This window comes from Musa acuminata, chromosome BXJ2-2, assembly GCF_036884655.1.
Source record: "Musa acuminata AAA Group cultivar baxijiao chromosome BXJ2-2, Cavendish_Baxijiao_AAA, whole genome shotgun sequence".
NCBI lineage: Eukaryota > Viridiplantae > Streptophyta > Magnoliopsida > Zingiberales > Musaceae > Musa > Musa acuminata.
Genome location: NC_088339.1, coordinates 20,159,874 through 20,181,620, shown reverse-complemented (window position 1 = coordinate 20,181,620; position 21,747 = coordinate 20,159,874). Strand labels below are relative to the sequence as shown.

Here is a 21,747-nt window from a genome sequence, read left to right as displayed (position 1 = left end):
ATCTTATAGTTTGATTTAAATTTTTAAAAATTTTAGTTTCGTCAAATATGTATAATATTAAATTATTTTTGATTATAGTAAATTTTATTTTAAATTAAGTGATCATAGATGATCTTAATAACACTCAACCAAATTGGCCAACCTCCATTGACTTGAAGACTTGAAGCATTGTTTGGCCAAGTAAAGCCCAAAATATAATAATCCACTAACCTCAATCCTAGTCCTAGTTAGTCTTAGAGTAGGGTAACTCTCACTCAAATAGGAGCAGCCATAAGAAATGAATAGTGCTAAGTCTTTATAGGAGTAGGACTTCCATGCGCCAACCCTAAGTAAGTCCTAATAATATTAGGACTTCCCAAATCTTAAATACATTATGACTCTCCAAGTCCTAACCGAGTTAGGACTCTATTCATTTCTCAACTATAATTGGAGGAGAACAGACCCATCCAAGGCATCCTAAAGCTATCTAAGTTATGCCCCTTCTTGAGAAATCAATCGGCCCTAGGCTAAGATGAGAGGGGAGATAGAGAGGAAGTGGTTTGCAAGTTCTATAGCCCTTCCTATTTGCAACCACCTTACTATAGAGATCATTTTCAACTTGTTGCCAGCCTTAATAGCATCGAAAGAGGTATTTGGTAATATCAAGAAGAAGAAAAGGAAGCCAAGAAGTCTCATAGATGGTCCTAGTTCTTGCTTGTGCTGAGAGTCGAAAGAAGAGGCATTCAAAAAAGGGTTCTGCCCTTCCGTCGCATCCCCTTCTTCCTCAAGTTGTAGTAGTCCAAACTCTACGTCAAAGCTTTATCCAACAATTTTGAGAAGTTCCTAATGTCTACCATTGTTGTACAAACTTTAAGAGAAGGTTCTAATAGCAAGAGCAGAGACTGAAACTAAAAATAATGCATAATTTGTTGAGAGCACCTACATACTGTCTAAAGGCAACCTCTATTCTTACGCACCCATAAGCTTTTTATCATGCTTTTATTACATTATTTTTTTAAAGTCTTGTAGTTAGTACTTTGACTTTAAAAATAATAGAGTTTGTTATTTCTTTCGGTTTTACAATTGGCCTTTCTGCGATGGTTCTCTCCTCCACCAAAATTTTATCTGAAAAGCGATATCGAGTTGATGAATCGTTAAACTTGAATCCCACTCAGATCATTAAGAAAGAAGAGAAATATTGAATCCTCTTGCAAGGGTTCTATTATATGCCTAATAATAGGTTCACTAGTGGTTCCCTTGTGTTTCCACGTCATGAAAGACTATAACATAATGTAAAAATATTATAATTAAAAATTTTAAGATGAATCCTATTTTTTACATTGTTTTTATATTATGTTATAGTATTTTCAATCATATTAGTAAAATATTATAGTGTAGTACAACAATAATATGATTGGAGAATTTTGTGTCAATTTTTAGTATTATTCTACAACGACTATGAATTATATGTTTGTGAAAATATTAGGATTCAACTTCAAAAATCTCATTTATAATATTTTTATATCATGTTGTAATATTTTTAGTAATACTAGGAAAACATCACAATAAAGTACAAAAACATTATAAGTGTGAATCGCTCCATAGGAACAATGAAAATTGGTCTATTGGAATCCTAAGAATCGGTCCATATGAAAAGAGAGGGAAAGGGTGGGAAATGGGGTAGGTTTCAACTTTAAAACACTTATTTATAATATTTTTGTACTGTGTTATAGTGTTTCATCAATACTATGAAAACACTATAATAAAGTACAGAAATACTATAAGTGAGAACTAGCCTATAGAAACAATAAGAACTTGTCTATAGAAACCCTAAGAGAGGGAAAGAGAGGAAAAAGGGGTAGGTGGTTTACTGTCAAGTCAAGGGTATTCCATGTATTAGGCAAAGAAGGGGCATTACTCGAAAATTCTAAAAATGGGAGTCACTTTCTTGGAAAGCCCAAAAAAAGAGGTATTTTTTGAGAATTTATCTAATTTTATTATAAATTAAGGATAAAGAGAAATATTAAATCTCCTTAGGAGAGTTTCATTATATGCTCAACAATAGATTTGCTAATAGTTCCTTTATGTTTGAAGTAAAAATTATGGGTTTCGACATCGCGAAGATCTTGCTTAGGAATGCCATCAATGAAATGAAGGCATGCATGTTCGTCCAACCACCATAATCACAAACTCATCTTTTCTCTCACAAACAGTTTTGTTGATCGCAATAGAGGGTCCTACTATAGTATCTATATGATCAAGGGATTCTATATTTTTAAATTATGTTAGACCCAATGTTATGATGTTGACCTTCCAAGTCTTCTCCATTGACTGACTAATCTGGACCCTCGTTATTTTATGTTTGATCTCTTATATCATCTTCTCCCTCATAGATAGACTTTTTGGCAATGATAGAAGTCTATACTAAGTGATCACCACTCTAAAGGCTTTATAAGTCTTCAACTTCATTGGCACACATGAGGACATGATTGAGTTGTTGAGAGGCATGAGAATATATTATTTGTGAGGTCAAATGACATGCATCCCTCCATCTGAAATTATTATTTTATCATATGATGCTCATTCATTAAAATATAGAGATATATTGGTATTTATAATAATAAATCCTAATACTCCAAGTAATTTGAATATAACACTTGCCAACCCCAATATTGAACTATATTTCTTACACCATAATATTCATTATTACAAATCATAATTGACTCTTATCATAGGGTTACATGTTTATGATTATGCATAATCTTAATTTTTTAATGAGAATTTCTGAGGATTATCCAAATCCTAGTTGCAACCATTTATATATTCTCTCGCATACAATGGCCCCTATTAAGAATATATATAGAGTTATATCTCATATAAGATAATACTCTTTTTATCTCTTTATATATGAGTACTATTCACTATAGGAATGAGTTCAGAGTTATGCCTCATATATCATATATTTTAAAAGAGTTCACAAATGTGCTTATAGACGAACCAATTAAATATACTCCATCAAATAGGGATATCAATAAGTTAGGGCAAGAGCGGAGAGTGCTTCCCCGATTCCTACCTCATTCCCCATTTCCCATTTAGACGGGATAGGGGAGGGGATAGAGAATCTCTACTAGGGACGAGAAACATGTGGATTCTTCGTATTCTTCTAATTAATTAAATTTATTTTTTTAAAATAAAATTATTATAAAAAATAATTAATTATACTAAAATTTATAAATAATAAAAATAATATTTATAAAGTTTACATATTACAAGAATATTAAAATATAAATATATCCAAATATAATCACAACCAAATAAATACAAATATGTCCAAATAAATCTATACTTTAATAATTTTCTTCATTAATTTTATATTTTTAATGTCCATGCTCACATATCTATGCAAGATGAATCCTACATAAATAAGAAAATATATAAAGTGTCTAGCAAAAAAAATAAAAAATATATAATATTATTAAAAAATAAAATATATATCAATTACCTCACAATCATCTTTATCCTCTTCAAATGATATGCAACATTTCAAATAAGCTATTAAATATTAATTTATTACATAAGAAAGAACATATAATAATTAATACTAAAAAATAGAAATTAAAGTATTTTCATTCAAACTAAAGTTCATACCATAACTAGTCTTGAACTTTTGATGAAATGTTTTATTCATTTATTTATTATTTATTTATATAATTTATAAATATACTAAAAATTATATACAAGATTAGTTTAGTGGTTAATGTTGGAATGTTGTAGTTATAGGTATTTGGTTCAATTCTCAAATATATAACTTTATTTATATTAATAATGATATTATATTAGAATAATGAATGGGCAGTTCCCCCTCCCTAATGCCAAGGAGATTTTAGATATGCTGACGGGTGCCTGGGGGGTTGTATCTGGGATAGGAATGCAGGAGAGGTGTCTAACTTAAACCACTGATGATGACCAAATGTAGCTTAAGTGAAACCAATAACGAGTCCTAATATCCTCTCACTTATCACACCTTTCTCGTTGCTCATTCTGATCATTGCCAGTTCTTTGATCATCCACCCGACTACAACTACCTGACTGTATGGTTTGACCTTGTTTGCAAAAAGAGCAAAATGTACAATATATTTTACACTTGATGTGATTCAACTTCTCAAGCCCTCCAAACATTTGTTTGGGTGTTTATCAAGGGGAAGTGTTATTAGAGATTGAGCCATGGTGTCCCGATTGGAAAGAAGTGGAAGAGCATGGAGACATTTGCATTGAACACCAGCAACTGCAAAATTGTGTCACCAGTATGTACTAAAGAACGGACTAACATCGCTAAAGTACACACATCATTGATGTCAGCGAATATGCTGTTGGGAAAAATCTGTGAAAACGGAATATTCTTTTTCCTTTTTTTTTTTTTATCAAAATGAATTCCTCGTCAAAATGCCAACTTGATATCCAAATAAAAATATCAATCAGCACAACATAAACAATAAAGCAAATAATCAATCATATAGTGAGACCAAATCTTTTTAACGTGAAAAACCAAATATGAAAAAATTCACGGGACCGTAGTCCACCTCAAACTTCGACTATCAATAATAATGATAACATGTTTACAATAGGTCTTCTCTAGAATAACTAGAAAATCACAATAACCTCAAGATCATAGATCTTGGCTCAAGAATAACATATCTTCATCACATACGATGGATCTCCTTTTAGGTCTCACAAAGTGAATATAATATGAAAGTACCTTAGAGAGGGTAAACTGTAGATCGACACCATTAGGATTGTAGAGTTTACTGCAAGGATTCTCCGTATAAGATTTGGACCAAAACTGACAACGTTTGGCCACCGATCGTCAAGCAGAAAACTCAAAAAACCTTACTTTCTCTCTCTATTTCTCTCTCCTCTTTTCTCTGCACGTCGCCGCACGCTGCAATCTCACCTTGCTTATTTTACCCTTCTCTCTTACTTTTTAATTTATTTGATTTGAGCTCAAACGACCTAATTGTCCAAGCCCATATATGGGCTGGACTCAACAATTCTCCCCCTCCAGCTCATATGGTGGGCTGTATCAAGCCCGCTCTTCGCATACATGATTCAAGTTTCTCCTTAGGCAAAGACTTTGTCAACATATCTGATCCATTCTCATTAGTATGCACCTTTTCTAACTGTAATTCTTTCAACTCAAGCACATCACGAATCCAGTGATATCTCACATCTATATGCTTGGATCTAGAATGGTATGTTGAATTCTTGGAGAGGTGAATGACGCTCTAACTGTCATAGTAAACAGTATATCCTTCCTGTTTCAAGCCCAATTCCTGTAGAAACTTTTTCATCCATCAAGTTTCCTTGCAGGCTTCAGTAATTGCTATGTATTCTATTTCTATGGTTGATAGAGCAACACACTTCTGTAACTTAGACTGCCAAGAGACTGCTCCTCCTACAAATGTCATCAAGAATCCCAAAGTGGACTTCCTGGAATTAGTATCACCTACCATGTCTGCATCTGTGTAACCTTCTAACACAAGTTCATCACTGCCAAAACATAAACATAACCTGGAAGTCCCTCTTAGATATCTTAATATCCATTTCACTGCTGCCCAATGTTCATTTCCAGGATTTGAGAGAAATCGGTTGACAACTCCAACTGCATGAGCTATATCTGGCCTAGTACAAACTATAGCATACATCAAACTACTTACTGTAGATGAGTAAGGCACTCTAGACATTTCTTCTTTTTCTTTCTCACTTGTAAGACATTGTTTCGAACTAAGCTTGAAATGACTTGTAAGTGGAGAACAAATTGCTTTGGCTTTACTCATGTTGAATCTTTCAAGAACCTTTTCATTGTAAGTCTCCTGAGATAGTCAAATCTTCCTTTTCTTCCTATCACGAAGAATCTTCATGCCAAGTATTTGTTTCACCGATCCCAAGTCTTTCATGGCAAAAGACTTACTTAGCTCTCTTTTAAGCTTTTCAATTTTTCTAACATCATGACCAACAATCAGCATATCATCAACATATAGCAGTAAAATAATAAAATCATCATCTAAATTTTTTTTCATAAACACAATGATCATATGTGGTTCTATCATACCCTTGGCACATCATAAAGGAATCAAACTTCTTGTACCACTGTCTAGGTGCCTGTTTGAGTCCATATAAGCTTTTCTTAAGCTTACATACTATATTTTCTTTACCCTTGACTTTGAAACCTTCTGGTTGCTCCATGTAAATTTCTTCTTCTAAGTCACCATGAAGAAATGCTGTTTTCACATCAAGTTGCTCAACTTCTAAGTTCAGGCGGGCAGCCAAACTAAGAACAACTCGGATAGAGGATATTTTCACAACTGAAGAAAATATTTCTTCAAAGTCAATACCTTTCTTCTGACTGAATCCTTTCACAACTAGTCGTACCTTGTATCTCTGTTGTGAGCTATTATTTTCAGTTTTCAATTTATAAACCCACTTATTCTTGAGAGCTTTCTTCTCTTTAGGCAACTTTACCAAGTCATAGGTGTGGTTCTCAAGCAAGCATCTCATCTCTTCTTGCATGGCTTTAACCCACTCATTCTTATGCTCATGAATAATAGCTTCTTGGTAAGTTTCTGGCTCTCCCCCGTCAGTAAGCATAACATACTCATGTGGAGGATATCTGGTAGATGGTTGTCGCTCTCTAGTGGATCTTCTCAATGGAATTTCAACTGGTGGTGGAGGTGCTTATTCAGTTGGTTCAGCATCATCAACTGTAGGAGTATCATGACTTACATTCTCACTATGATCTTCTTCTTCATCTCCCCCATGATCATCATGAACTACAGGTGAAGGAACTAGACCCAAACTCTAAGGAATATAAACAGAGGTTTCTGGCTTCTCAATATTATCACCATCATCAAACAATTGGTCTTCAAGAAATACAACATCTCTGTTTCTAATAATCTTCTTGTTCACTAGATCCCATAATTTGTACCCAAACTCTTCCTGACCATATCCCAAGAAGATACATGCTTTTGCCTTATTATCAAGCTTGGACCTCTCATCTTTGGGAATATGAACAAATGCTTTACACCCAAAGACTCTCAAATGATTATAAGATATATCTTTTTCTCTTCATACTCTCTCTGGAACATCACCTTGCAGAGGAACTGATGGAGAAAGATTTATCAGGTCAACTGTAGTTCTCATAGCCTCCCCCCAAAATGACTTCGGTAACTTGGCATGAGAAAGCATACACCTAATCCTTTCTTCAATAGTTCTGTTCATCCTTTCTGCCACACCGTTCTGCTGAGGAGTTTTAGAAACTATTTTCTCAAGCCTGATACCATGGAACCTGCAATAATTATCAAAAGGACCCCTGTACTCGCCACCATTATCTAATCGAATACACTTTAGTTTTCTGCCAGTTTCTCTTTCAACACTGACATGAAACTCCTTGAAAATATCGAGTACCTAATCTTTAGATTTCAAAGCAAAAGCCCATACTTTACTAGAATGGTCATCAATAAAAGTAACAAAATAAAGAGCACCTCCAAGAGTTTTAGTTTGCATAGTACAAACATCAGTATGAACTAAATCAATAACATATGATCTTCTAGATGATGGATATGTCTGAAATGTAACTCTATGTGTTTTTCCAGCTAAGCAATGATCACAAGATTTAAGAGACGTACCTTGCAACTCTGGTAAGAACTACTTTCTAGCAAGAGTTTGAAGTCCCTTCTCACTGATATGTCCAAGCCTCTTATGCCAAAGATCTATACTTTCACCTTTTTGAATTGCATTAATCTCTCCTTTGTGTAGCTTAGCTTCTATGACATAAAAAGAGTTAATTTTCTTTCATTTTGCCACAATTAGAGAACCTTTAGTGAGTTTCCATTTGCTTTCACCAAAATAGTGTGCAAAGCCCTCATCATCAAGTCTACCTGTAGATATCAAGTTAAGACAAATATCTAGAACATGCCTTACATCTTTGAGTATCAATTTGCTCCCAATACTGGTCTCCAAGCAAATATCTCCAATACCCATAATCTTAGATGTACCATTGTTTCTCATTCTGACATTACCAAAATCACTAGTAGTATAAGATCTAAAGAAATCACCATGAGAAGTAACATGAAATGAAGCACCAGAGTCAATTACCTAATTACTGTCCTGAGCTACAAGACTAACACAACCTTCATCACAAACAATAGTGATATTACCTTCATCAGCAACTGTATTTGTCTCTTTCTCATTTTTCTTCATTTCATTATGTTCTCGCTTCCAAAACCTACACTCTTTCTTCATATGACCTGGCCTGTTACAGTGAAAACATTTGATATTTCTTCTAGACTTGGATCTTCCTCTATATCCATGTGAATTTCTGCTATGACTTCTTCTACGTGTTTCTTGTTTTTCAATAACAAATATCCCAGAAGAAGATTCATCATGTTCTTTCCTTCTGGCATCTTCATTTAGCAAACTATCTTTAACCATATCTATAGTTAGAGTCCCCTCTGGCGTGGAGTTGCAAATAGTCACCACATATGTTTCCCAACTTTCTGGTAAAGAGCTGAGAAGTAATAATCCTTGCATCTCATCATCTATATTCATTTTCATAGCAACCAACTTGTTTGCAAGACTCTAAAACAGGCTTATGTGCTCAACAATGTTACCACTATCTTTATACTTCAAATTTACAAGTCTTCTGAGGAGAGAAATTCTATTTCCCACTCGCTTTTTCGCAAAGAGATTTTCTAACCTTTGCCAAACAACATCAGCTCTGGTTTCATCTGAAATATGCTCATGCAAATTTATATCAATCCATCTTCTAATATAGGCAATGACTTTTCTATGTTGAACTTCTCATTCTTCATCGTCCATAGTAGAAGGTTTATCTTTAACCTTGATAGGCTTATATAAATCTTTGCAATATAGCAAATCTTCCATCAGATGCCTCCAAGTAGAATAATTTGATGAGTTCAATTTAATCATACCATCTGACTGCTCCATTTCGATCACACAAGAAAAACTAGCGCCAAACAACCTGTTGCTCTGATACCACTTGTTGGAAAAAACCTGTTAAAGCGGAATATTCTTTTCCCTCTTTGTGTATTAAAATGGGTTCCTCATTAAAATACCAACTTGATATCCAAATGAAAATATCAACCAGCACAACATAAACAATAAAGCAAATAATCAATCATACAGTGAGACCAAATCTTTTTAACGTGGAAAACCCAACGTGAGAAAAACCACGGGACCGTAGTCCACCTCAAACTTCCACTATCAATAATAATGATAACAGGTTTACAGTAGGTCTTCTCTAGAATAACTAAAAGATCATAATAACATCAAGATCAAATATCTTGGCTCAAGAATAACATATCTTCATCACATACGATGGATCTCCTCTTAGGCCTCACAAAGTGAATATAGCAAGAAAGTAGGGTAAACTATAGATCAACACCGTTAGAATCGTAGAGTTTACTGTAAGGATTCTCCACATAAGATTTGGATCAAAACTGACGACGTTTGACCATCGATCGTCAAGCAAAAAACTTAGAAAATCTTACTTTCTCTTTATTTCTCTCTGTTCTCTGCACGTCGTCGCACGCTGCAATCTCATCTTGCTTATTTTACCCTTTTTCTCTTACTTTTTGATTTCTTTGATTTAGGTTCAAACGGTCCAATTGTCGAAGCCAACGTATGCGCTGGACCCAACACATGCTTTTCTCCGACGTCTTCGGATCCTCGATCAGCAACGTTCTCTCTACATCGCGAAGCTCTTCCCCATCTCAAGTTCTGTCCCAGTCTTTCTTCACTGACCATGTTAGTTGCTATGATTCAAACAAGTGATTGGCCTTGGCCCTTACCATTCTATGCGTGACCTCCTGCATCATCTTCTCCCTCATCGATAGTCTTGTTGGCGGCGATGGAAGTCTCTACTGCATGTTCGCCACTTTGAAGGCCTTCTGGTATTGAACTAGGTTGGCATAGATGATGACAGAAGCAAGGTGTTGAGGGACATGAGGATAGACTTACTACAATTTAATTACTTAACAAAATATTGTCATATTACTGTTTCCAAAAGAAAAATATCAAACTTTGTATTGAATAGCCAACTTAAGTGTATCTAGATTTAGTGAGTCAAAAAAATAATCTTTGAGACTTTTTTTTACTATTCTTTTCTAGAAAATTAAAACAAGTTACTTACTACATCTATTATCAAGAAATTTTTTAAAAATATCTTAATTTTAAACTTTGATAAATCTTTTCTTGAAACAGTTGGATAATTATTCTATCTTTGAAAAGGAAATCCCTATATAAAATTTACAAAATTTCTGAATTTTAAATTAAAAAGTTGATTTATTTAATAATCAAAATAATAATACATTTTAAGTTTCCAATTTTCTGATATTTATATTTAAAATAAATCAGGCAATTTTTTTGGGAAAATTATTTCGGGTTTCAATTCCTATTGTTTGAATTTGAAGTGAAGTTTTGGATTTTTCTAAATTTTAGAAGTAAAAAATAAGAATTCTTTAAAGATGTTATTTGTTGTTTTGTTTTTGAATATGTTTACTTGTTAAAGACATCTTTCTTAAAACAACATTATAAACAATGTTACCATATCTAAAACTGCTACAAATTTTTTACAATCATTTTAAAATTAATTCTTGTTTTTCTTAAGACAAACAATCTTGCATTTGCTGCTGTTGTTCTAAATCGAATATTCGATACGTTACTGTCCAAACTTGTTGGTTATTGTTTTAAACTATATACATCTGATTCTATGGATTTTAAAAGTTTCAAAGATTTGTCTTACATTTTGATCTTTAGAATTTTTGTTTTGGTCCAGTTAAATACAATACTAGATTGTTTTCTGTATGCAGTAACTATTGTTCTAAGTTAAGGAGGAAGGGGAATATCCAGGATCCCCTTGTAAGAGTCCAAAAAGATCATGAACTCAGCTATGAACGTTGTCATTGGAAGGCTTTGCTCAACAATGCCACCAACGAATTAAGGCATGTTGACTATCCAACCTTCAAAGTCAATACTTAAATGTATAAAGAAAATTAAATTATTTATCATGTGAAATCAATTACAAATACGCTTGAGTTAATCCCGACTCAAACACAAACCACTTGTATACCCTTTTATTAGTGTAGAATTTAATTGTTTAATCTATACGAAGACTTCGAGCTAATTAAAGTTCCTTTCACATCTGTCACAGTTCAATCTCAATTGACACCACACTTATTTGACCTTGAGGGTATCGAATCCTTCCGACTCTATAGAGATCGAACCCTGTCGACTCTGAAGAGGTTGAACTTTAATAACCCCGAAGAGGTTGAATCTTGTAGAACTACATCACGAGCATTCTTGACAAATGTCATTCCAATACTTAAGTTAGTTTTGTATTTAGAGGATTCAACCAAGGGCTTGAATAGCATTTAAAAAAGTCCTTAGGAGTACATATAGGGAGCTCTTTTATATCGGATCACAATTACTTCTATAATCAATATTGATTATAAGGGGCGGTTGTTGAGGTATAAGTCATGTGTCAATCATATGTTGGTCATATGCCGACCATATGTTGGACGTGCTGACAATCACATGACACTAAGGTGGCAGCAACATGATATTGACGTTGCCATTTGGTACTAATGTGGCAGTCACTAGCATTAATGTGATATCCACATTATATGGATGGCATCCACATGGCACTGATGTGGTGGTGAGGTGTTAGCCCCATCATCCATGTAATTTTCCTATACCCCCCACTTTTCGAGTTGGGGAGCAAAGCGAAATCAGGTTAGGAAGTACTTGCTTGATTAGTTGTTAGCACTAAAGTTTGGATGGATCCTTATGGCTGATGGCAATGCTCGATGAGCTGATAATGTCATGGGCTTGATTAGGCCACATGCGATGGTGTCTAGTGGGTTAGGCGAGGTAGCGCGCGATGAGCCTACTAGGCTAAGCATGATTATGTGCATTGGGTTGACCAGGTCAAGTATGGTGGCGCACCATTGGTCGACTAGACCTGACATGGTGGTGCACGATGACCAACTAGGCAGGGAGCGATGATGCACAATGGGTCAATTAGGATAGGGGTAGTGGTGCACAATGGGTTGACAAGGCCTCACACATCATTGATTTATATGCTATGGGTTGTTCTGTCACGAACTTAGTTGATTTTGTCTAAGTCATGTGGCACCCTTGCATGTCCATCCACAAAGGTCAACCTTATGTCACAAACTTAACGATTTTACCTAAGTTGTGCGGTACCCTTGCATGTCTATCCACAAAGGTTAGCCTCCTCGAAACCCCCTATGGTCCGTTAGGACCTACAAAAGAGAAATGAGTTAGAGAAAGCATTTCACTCGGGATCTATAAGCAACCATTTTAGCAAACACTTTATAGCCAATATAATTTACAAACATAAATTTCATAAGCTCTGAACGGTCACACAACAAAGGGTCCAAAATGGTCAACTACAAACCGAAATACCCATAAGTGCCCATAAGACACAACATTCGATTACAAGTCTAAAGTGGCCACCAAAGCCAATAAAAATAGGGTTGTTAAGCCTACGATCTCAAATACCTCATGTTGCTTGAACTCAGTGAGCATCGCCTCACAGACTTTAATTTTTTGGGTCATTCCTCCACAAAATCAGCCCATCGACTTTTCTTTCACTTAGTTGCCATTTCCAAGTAAATTCATATCACTTCTGCTTTCAATTAATATTCTGTTGGGAAATGAAGCGGAAAATCTACTCTTAATAGCACCAATCACTGTTGGTGAGGATTTGACAACTATTGTCTTCCATTAGGTTTCTTCGAAGGGTCATTAAACTTATACCTACTCATGTTCCTTGACACCTCACCTATTTATCATGTAAAATATTTATATAGTTTGATACTTATTGGCTAAATGTATAAAGAAAAGTAAACTATTTATCATGTAAAATCAATTATAAATACGCTTGAGTTAATCCCGACTGAAACACAAATCATTTGTATACCCTTTTATTAGTGTAGAATTTGGTTGTTAAATCTAGATGTAGACTTGGAGCCAATCAAAGTTCCTTCCACATCTGTCACAGTTCAATCTCAATTGACACCACACTTAATTGACCTTAAGGGTATTGAATCCTTTCGACTCTATAGAGATCGAACCCTGTCGACTCTAAAAAGGTTGAACTTTACTGACCCTAAAGAGGTTGAATCTTGTAGAACCACATCAGGAGCATTCTTGACAAATGTTATTCCAATACTTAAGTTAGTTTTGTATTTAGAGGATTCAACCAAAGGCTTGAATAATATTTAAAAATGTCCTCAGGAGTACATCTAGGGAGCCCTTTTATAATGGACCATGGTTACTTCTATAATCGATGTCGATTACGATGGGTGGTTGTTGAGGTGTAAGTCATGTATCAATCATATGTTGGTCATATGCCAATCATATATTAGTCACGTTAGGAATGAGTTGACACTAAGAGGGGCTGGTGAATTATTGCAGCAGATAAAATTACGTCGGTTCTAAAATCTTAATCTTATCATAAGAGAGAGAGAGGTTCGAAATTCATATTGCATAAATGAGAAACCTTGATCTTATCAAAGGGAGGTATAACATTAAGGGAGATATTATTACATGCTATATATAATAAGAGAGAGGGAGGCTCGTAGGCCTCAATAATAATCACATACATATATGCACATCATCACACGTGGCTCATGATCATCTGTCCACATCATACATCACATGTATATGCATATATAGGATTAACTATATAATAATTAATTAAACTATTTAATTAATACTTGAATTAACCCTTAATTCAATTTTGAAAACTTTACAATTTCCATACTATATGGTATCCTAAGAGGTAAGGAGCCCTGAGGGCTATAGAGGCCCAGTCCCCTAGGCTATCCTTGACATTGTCGAGGGCGAGGTAGAAGCGTAGGGCTGTTGAAGCTTGGTATATTGGGCTATCCTTGGCACTGCCAAGGATGAAGCAAAGATGCAGGGCTGCTGAAGCCTGGTCAAGCGGAGGCACTAGGCATACCAAGTACCCTTGGCACCCAAGAAACCCTGGTCGCTAGGGTCCCCTTTGCGGCCAAGAAACCCTGGCTGCAAGGGCTCTGCTTGGCTTGGTTAAGGGTAGCAAGGTTACTCTCGGCCATGTAGCCCTTGGCTAGGTTAAGAGCAGCAAGTGCTGCTCTCGGCCAAGGCTTCAAGCAACCTTTTGCTAGTGCTATAGGGCTGCAACATTTGCTGCCCTTTTTTTTCTAATTTTCTATCAACTATTTTGATGACAAACTAGTGGTCAATGAAACCTTTTAAAGTGTTAGAACATATGTAGTTCAAATATGCGATTAGTAACAAACACAACTACTTTAGGCAAAAACCAATTCTATGTGATTCAACACAAGATGCAATTAATGATCGATCTATGCATGGACAACTTAGCTCTAATACAACTATTAGGAAACTGTAGAGAGTATCACATGTGTAGCATAAAATAGAAACAAAAACTAGTTTTTCAAAAAAATAGATTTATCAAATCATCGTGCGAAGATCGAGAGCATAAAACTTCAAAGCGATAAAAATCATGTAACTGCATATAGTAGTTGAGATGTTTTCATATAGGAGAAATCATATATCCCCTAATCTATAGATCTCAATCTGTGGATAAAGGAGTTCTCACAAACTCCTCTCTAGTGGTGATCCACATAGCAGATGTGGTGACAACGCACCTCTACACGAAGCATGCTTTTTCCTCGTGTTTGTGCACCACCCCACTACAACAACCAAGGAGGGATCGATCCCTCTACTGTCCTCTCACACTAGAGAGGGGATAGTTAACTGAAGGAAATGGTAGGGAGGAGATGTAAAAGGTGGCAATAGTAGGGGTCTAACCTATGACTCTTTAAGCCCCAACTCCTATATATAAAGAGTTTCATTTAACTAACCTTAATAGATCCTTCTTTTGGGTATTGGATATCTATCTAATAACCCCTAGCTTAATGGATATTAGATCACCATCCAATAACTATTCTATGTCTTATTGGGTCTCACTCAAGAATCTATTAAAACAGGAGCTTAGTAGATATCTCATATTGATCCTCTATTCATCGTATTGTCCACTATATGTATACGACCCTCTAGGCCCAATATTGAGCTGGTCATAATGTGCATCTATCAGAACTCTTTCTGACTCAGAACTATTGGGAAACCTAGACAAAGCATGCGCAAAAGCCCACAAAACCGAAAACTACATGTATGTAAAAGATATATTATCAAGGGAGATCATATATCCCTAAAAACCTATAGATCTATGAGAGATAATGAAAGAGGTGCCATAACCCAATCCTAGTTTAGCCCACTGATTTGGCCTCCTAATGGGCCCAATTCGGCTTGGCTTTATACCCAATGGCTTTCTTGATAAGTTTGTATTATTTTAGCCCAATACAAACTTAACTTATAACGACCTCAATCAATACTTTGATAAATCAACCAAACATTTGGCATATTTATGAAGCTTTTGACATGTTATACACTCTTCTGGCATATTGTCGAATCTTTTGATACTTCATTTGAACCTCTAGCATATCACTCTTTCCTTCAACATATTATCTATTCCACCAATATGTCGACTTTCCCACGATATTTAATCTTCCAATACAATATTTGATCCTTGCGGCACGATGTCCGATCCTATAGTACGAAGTTCAATCTCTGGCACAACGATCAATCCTTTGGCTCGACGTCCAATTTTCAACATGATAATTTTTTGACATAACATCTGACTCTCTTACTCGACAATTGGCCCTTTGATAGTTTAAGTCTATAATCGAAGTATTTCCTGCATCACTTATCTCAAAAGTATATTAGTCCAATAAACTCATCAATTAGTTTTATCATCAAAATTCAAGATTCAATACCCTCATCCCCACACCATTCCTCATTTAGATGGGACAGGAGAGGGGATAGAGAATCCACATTATGGGCGAGAAATTGATAGGTTCTTCATATTCTCCTAATTAATCCATCCTATTTTAGAAAAAAAATAAAAATATTATCGAAACTAATTAACTATACAAAAATTTATAAATAATAATAACTATATTTATAAAGTTTGCATGTCATAAGAATATTCAAATACAAATATATCCAAATAAATCTATAAATTATTAATTTTATATTTTCAATTTTCTTCATTAATTTCATATTTTCAATTTTCATGATCACATATCTATGCATGATGAATCCTATATAAATAAAAAAAATATAAAGTGTCTAGCAATAAAAAATTAAAAATATATAATACTATTAAAAATAAAATATATATCAATTACCTTATAATCATCTTTATCTTCTTTAAAGAATACACACCATTTCGAATAAGCTATTAAATATAAATTTATTGGGCTAACTACATATTACTCCCTATAGTTAGTTGTCTTTAGTATTATGGTTCCTATACTTAAAAAATTATATTGACATCCCTGTAGTTATGAAAGTGAAACGATTATGTCAATTTACCTTAACAATATCAGTTTTTATCAATAGAAACATAAAAATAAAGGAGAAAAAATAATTTTAAATTTGATGGTGGACAGTGTTGATGGCAAATGGTAGCGCCACTAGCGTCGGTGGTGGCGAACCCCTCCCTGTCCCCTGTTGTCCTCGACGTCAAGTGGCCGCCACCCTTCGCCTCCTCAACCACTTCCTCACCGCTGCCCCTCCACCTCCCCCCTTGTCCTCTCCTTCTCCTTCTCCACCCTTGCCCTTGGCATTGAGCAAATCTGCCACCTTTCCTACGACAACTCTATCACCGCCCTCATCCATGCCCTCTCTTCCCTCTGCCCTACCATCGTCTCCTGGTCCCATTCCCTCACTTGCCCTCCTCTCCAACTTCTTAATCGACTTGACCCACTACCTCGCCGTCGACCTTGGTGAGCAAGAATTAGAAACGAGAGGAGTTAAGCTTAGTCCCCAACTCGATCACTTTGTTAGGCAGAAACCTCAATAGCTTCCAAGTGATACACGTAACATCATTGGATTTGACATCATTAGTAGTGTCGTCCCTAGTGAGTACCTTGCCAATGGTGGCATGATCTCCTTGAATAGCACCAGATTGCGTTGCAACAGGTTCAATCACATCTCCACCAGATCTACCAAGCATCGACCGTGATGATATAGATGTCCAAGTTCTTCATCATTATGTAGTTCGGAGATGCTAGGATCTAGGTGCATAAGAGAAAGGTCAAGTTCATCATCACCATGTGGTCCGAAGATGCTAGGATTTGAGTGCGCAGGAGACAGGCTACGGCGTGCTATAGGTCTAGCATCCCCCTCTATAGTTTGTCAAGTTTGGCATCCACCAATGCCAGCTCATCCATTAGGATCATCTAGCAATGGCCATGCCCACATTCCTGACACCAATCATGGATATCTTAGTGTGACACTGAGTGGAAGACGATGGCACTACTTACTCGATGGGGTGAAATAGGGTCCTTTGTATGTCATTAACAAAGTCGAGCTTCGAGAGAGATGACACCTTCCTCATCTTCTTAGGCCAACGCTATGAATAGGATGGTAGCGGAAAATATAGTGGACGTGTTCAACGCCAGGGGTGAGGGTGGAGAAGGAGAAGGAGAAGGGGAGGACGAGGGGGAAGGCAAAGGGGGTAGTGGCGAGGAAGTGGTCGAGTAAGTGGAGGGCGATAACTGCTTGACATCGGGGATGGGGGGGAGGGGGAGGGGTCTACCACCACCGATGCCAACGATGTCACCGTCCACTATCGACATCGTCCACCACCAAACTTAAAATTACCTTCTTTTTTATCTTTTATTTTTATATTTCTATCAATAAAAACTGACGTCATTAAGGTAAATAAACTTAATCGTTTCACTTTCGTAACCATAGGGATACAACTTTTTAAAGTATAAGGACTAAGACGCTAAAGGTAGCTAACTACATGGAGCAATTTGTAATTAACCCTAATTTATTACATAAGTAAGAATATTTAAGAATTAATACTAAAAAATAAAAATTTAAGTATTTTCACTCAAATTAAAGTTTGTACCATAACCAAGCTTAAACCAATAGGAGGCTCCATATGGTAACAATAAGTTGATTCCTTATTATTTGTCAAGACAAATATAGAAACTTATCTTCTCCAAAAAGTTAAAATATAATTTATTTGATTAGCCTTGATATGATTGTAATTTCTTGGTTCTTATAAAAGAGGCCAAAATATTGTGATAGAATCATTAAAAAATCAATAAATTGACATTTTGTATATGTGGCATCGAGCCATATCTAATTCTTCAATGATATAATTTAATTGTCCATGTACCTAAAGATGTGAAAGCTTAATCCTATGATTTCGTAGTTACCTTTTTCTTTATTATCTTATCATTATTATCTTTCTCTTCTCCTCTTTCTATTTTGATATTATAAAAAAATATTACTTCCCGTTGTCAAGTTTGGTATTAAAGCTTTTGGTTTAGTCAAGATATTCTGATCTATATATCAATCATATACACTTAAGAAGATTTCCTATGTAGCAGTAGCAAATTATGTTAGGTTTCATTAAAAAAAATTCTATTTGTTGAAGGAATCTTTTACAAATTCTATAAATTACCACATGGTGTTGTTTCATAGATTGGCTATGATGAAGACAAAAAGAAAGTAATTTTAAAAAGGGAGGAAAGAAATAATCTAGCTAAATAAAAGGGAAAACAATTAAGTATCAAGAAAAGGAAGATCATTTGGTAAGATGAACCTAGAAACTTTTCTTGTCCGAAGAGTGTAAAAAAATTATTCATTTGATTAGTCTTGACTGTTTAGATTTTTTCTTATTAATCCTTCCTTTTCTTCTTATACATGTGTCTATAAAAGGAGATCAAAATATTGTAATGAGTCATTAGGGAATGAGTTGAAAAATTAATTTCTTTTCTAACAGTAGTGTAAATGGTGCAAAGTTATGTTTATTTTTCAAATAGTGTAATTCTACATCCACACTTAAGATGTATGAAGTTGTGGAGTCTTTATCGTGAGAGTTCTCTTCTTGTGCATATAAAAAGTCTAAATGTTATTTTATTTTTTTTCTTATAGTCTTTCTATTATAATCTTTCTCTTCTTCTCTTAAATTTTTTTATAAAAAATATTTTACTTTTATTTATATTTATAAAATAGTTATCTTATTTTTAAATTTATTTTCAAAGGAATTTACAAGAGACTTCTTTATCATCTTTGATATTGCCAAGAAGTTGTCTGATAGAGATCAGAATACAATCACACCATTACAATGGTCCAAAAAGTTACTGAGAGCAAATGATTATATTGGAACCATATGGATATAAATACTTCTGGAGGACCCATGCTATATATATATATATATATATATATATATATATTATAGTAAAATTTGAATATGTGACACATTTGTATTCTGCTTTAAAAGATTCATAAAAAGGCCGTATAGGATCCGTTTTGAGCTTGAGCTTGTATAGAATCATTGTATAGGATCATAAAAGGAGATGTCATACACAACTTAAAAGTGCATATGATAAAAATCTGAAGGTGATAGAAATATCATACTTTTTATCACACTAAAATAAGATTTAAAAGATAATTTCTTAACGTTACAAATTAACAGACGAGGCGGACGTGCATTCTTACACACGATGCGTGACTCGTGCGCTTCGTTACCTCCACGACGTGGCCGGAGTCGTCCACTGCAACGTGAAGGGCCGAAACATCCTGTTAGGCGGAGTTCCCGTCGTCGCGAATCTCACGGATTTCGATGTGGCGGTGAGGATTTTCGGGGGCGATGGGCGTAGTTGGGTGCGGGGAACGCCGGTATGGATGGAGCCGGAGGTCGCCAGGGGAGAGCGGTCGAGGCCGGAGTCAGACGTCTGGTCGCTCGGGTGCATGGTCATTGAGATTGGCGACCGAAGCACAGCCGTGACCAGACTGGAGACCTAAAGATGCTGCAGAAGTGATGTTTCGTATTGGTCACAGCGACGAGCTGCTGGAATCTGCTGTTGGAGGTCGCTCGTGATTTTCTCGACAAGTGCTTGAGAAGGGATGCAAGCGAGCGGTGACTGCAGAGCAGTTATTGCAGCACCATTTCCTAGGCGAAGCGGAAACCTCGATGACGGAGAAAGTTGGAGTTCCGTGACGGCCCCGATGACTGAGAAAGTTATAGTGAGTCACAGTGACCTTTCTTTCTGATTCCACCGAGTTGGTGTCTAGTGGAAGAGAGAGTAGGACAATTAGCTTCATGCGGGATAGTTTTGGCCTGGGAAAGTGATGACTGGGAGGAAGTAAGGAGGGTTGAGGAGCTCAATTTGCAGGGGAACAAAGCAGAAGAGGAGCGAGGAACGTTATGGGAATGTCCTAGTTTGGGTTCGGCAGACAAGCATGGGGTGTCAGTGAGGAAGAAGGGGATGATTTACCCAGTGGTATGAGATACCCTGTTTCTTTTCCTGCTGCCTCTTGTCCCTGGTGCTTTTGCAAGGGTGGTTTGGTCGTCTTACCATCATGTGAATGGGCTCATTACGGTATTGTTCTTTGGTTGGTGCTTTTGTGGCGTGAAGAATGGGAGACAGACACAAGTGATGCAAACTAATTAAATGGAGGTCCTAAGTTAAATTTTTGTTGCTATTGATGTAACATGAACAACATCAACCAAAGAACAACACCCTAATGAGTCCATTCACATGGCAGACCAAACCACCCTTACGCCCTTGCAAACTCAACAAGGACAAGAAGAGGCAGCAGAAGAAACAAAGCATCACATTCCACTAGGTAAATCATCGTCTTTTCCCTCACTGACACCGCATGCTTGTCTGCCGAACCCAAACTGTTATAATCAGGACATTCTGAGAATGTCCCTCGCTCCTCTTCTGCTTCGTCCCCCTGCAAATTGACCTCCTTAAGCCTCCTTTCCCAGGCCAAAACTGCAACTTTCTCCGTCATCGGCGATATCGTGGAATTCTAAGTTTGCCCATTCGAGAATCGGAGTCTCCGCCATGGGGGTTTCCGCTTCGTCTTGGAAAGGGTGCTGCAATAACTGCTCTGCAGTCCATCGCTCGCTTGCGTTCCATCCCAAGCACTCGTCGAGAAAATCACGGGCGACCTCCGATAGCAGGGGCGGGAATTCCGGCAGCTCGTTGCCATAACCAATACGAAACATCGCTTCTGCAGTGGTCTCCAGTCTGGCCATGGCTGCACTCCGGTCGTCATCCTCGATGATCGTGCACCCGAGCGACCAGACGTCTGACTCCGGCCTTGGCCGCTCCCCACTGGCGACCTCCGGCGTCATCCACAGCGGTGTTCCCCCACCCAGCTACGCCCATCTTCCCTCGGAAATCCTCATCGTCGCATCGAAATCCGTGAGCTTGGCTACGCCGACAGCTCTGCCTGACAGGACATTTCGGCCCTTCACGTAGTGGACGACTTCGGCCACGACGTGGAGGTAACGAAGCGCACGGGTCATGCAATCACGTGTCAGAACGCACGGCCGCCTCGTCCGTGGAGCAACCCTTCCGCCCCATCTATTAATTTTTAACCCTACGAAATGAGTTTTAGAAAATCAAATCCAATGAGTTTTTTTGCTGGATTTTTTCTATACTAACTTTGTTACTTAATTAATTTTATATTTTAAATTTCAAGAATTTGAAGATTTTTTAACTACCAATTTGGAAATATTTCGTTTTTAGAAAACTTTAAATTCCAAAGTTGTTAAAAAGC

General features: G+C 36.4%; 1 protein-coding gene across 1 annotated transcript; it reads right to left on the bottom strand.

Moving 5' to 3' along the window:
- Positions 1–20,929: 20,929 nt before the first annotated feature.
- Positions 20,930–21,319, bottom strand: LOC108952116 (mitogen-activated protein kinase kinase kinase 17-like). The gene has a single exon (XM_018822054.2). The coding sequence runs from the start codon at positions 21,317–21,319 to the stop codon at positions 20,930–20,932; it is 390 nt and encodes a 129-aa protein (XP_018677599.2).
- Between the last annotated feature and the right edge of the window lie 428 nt (positions 21,320–21,747).

Excerpts from the sequence above, each read along its gene's own strand:
- LOC108952116 (XM_018822054.2), bottom strand. The coding sequence starts at position 21,319 with ATGACGCCGGAGGTCGCCAGTGGGGAGCGGCCAAGGCCGGAGTCAGAC.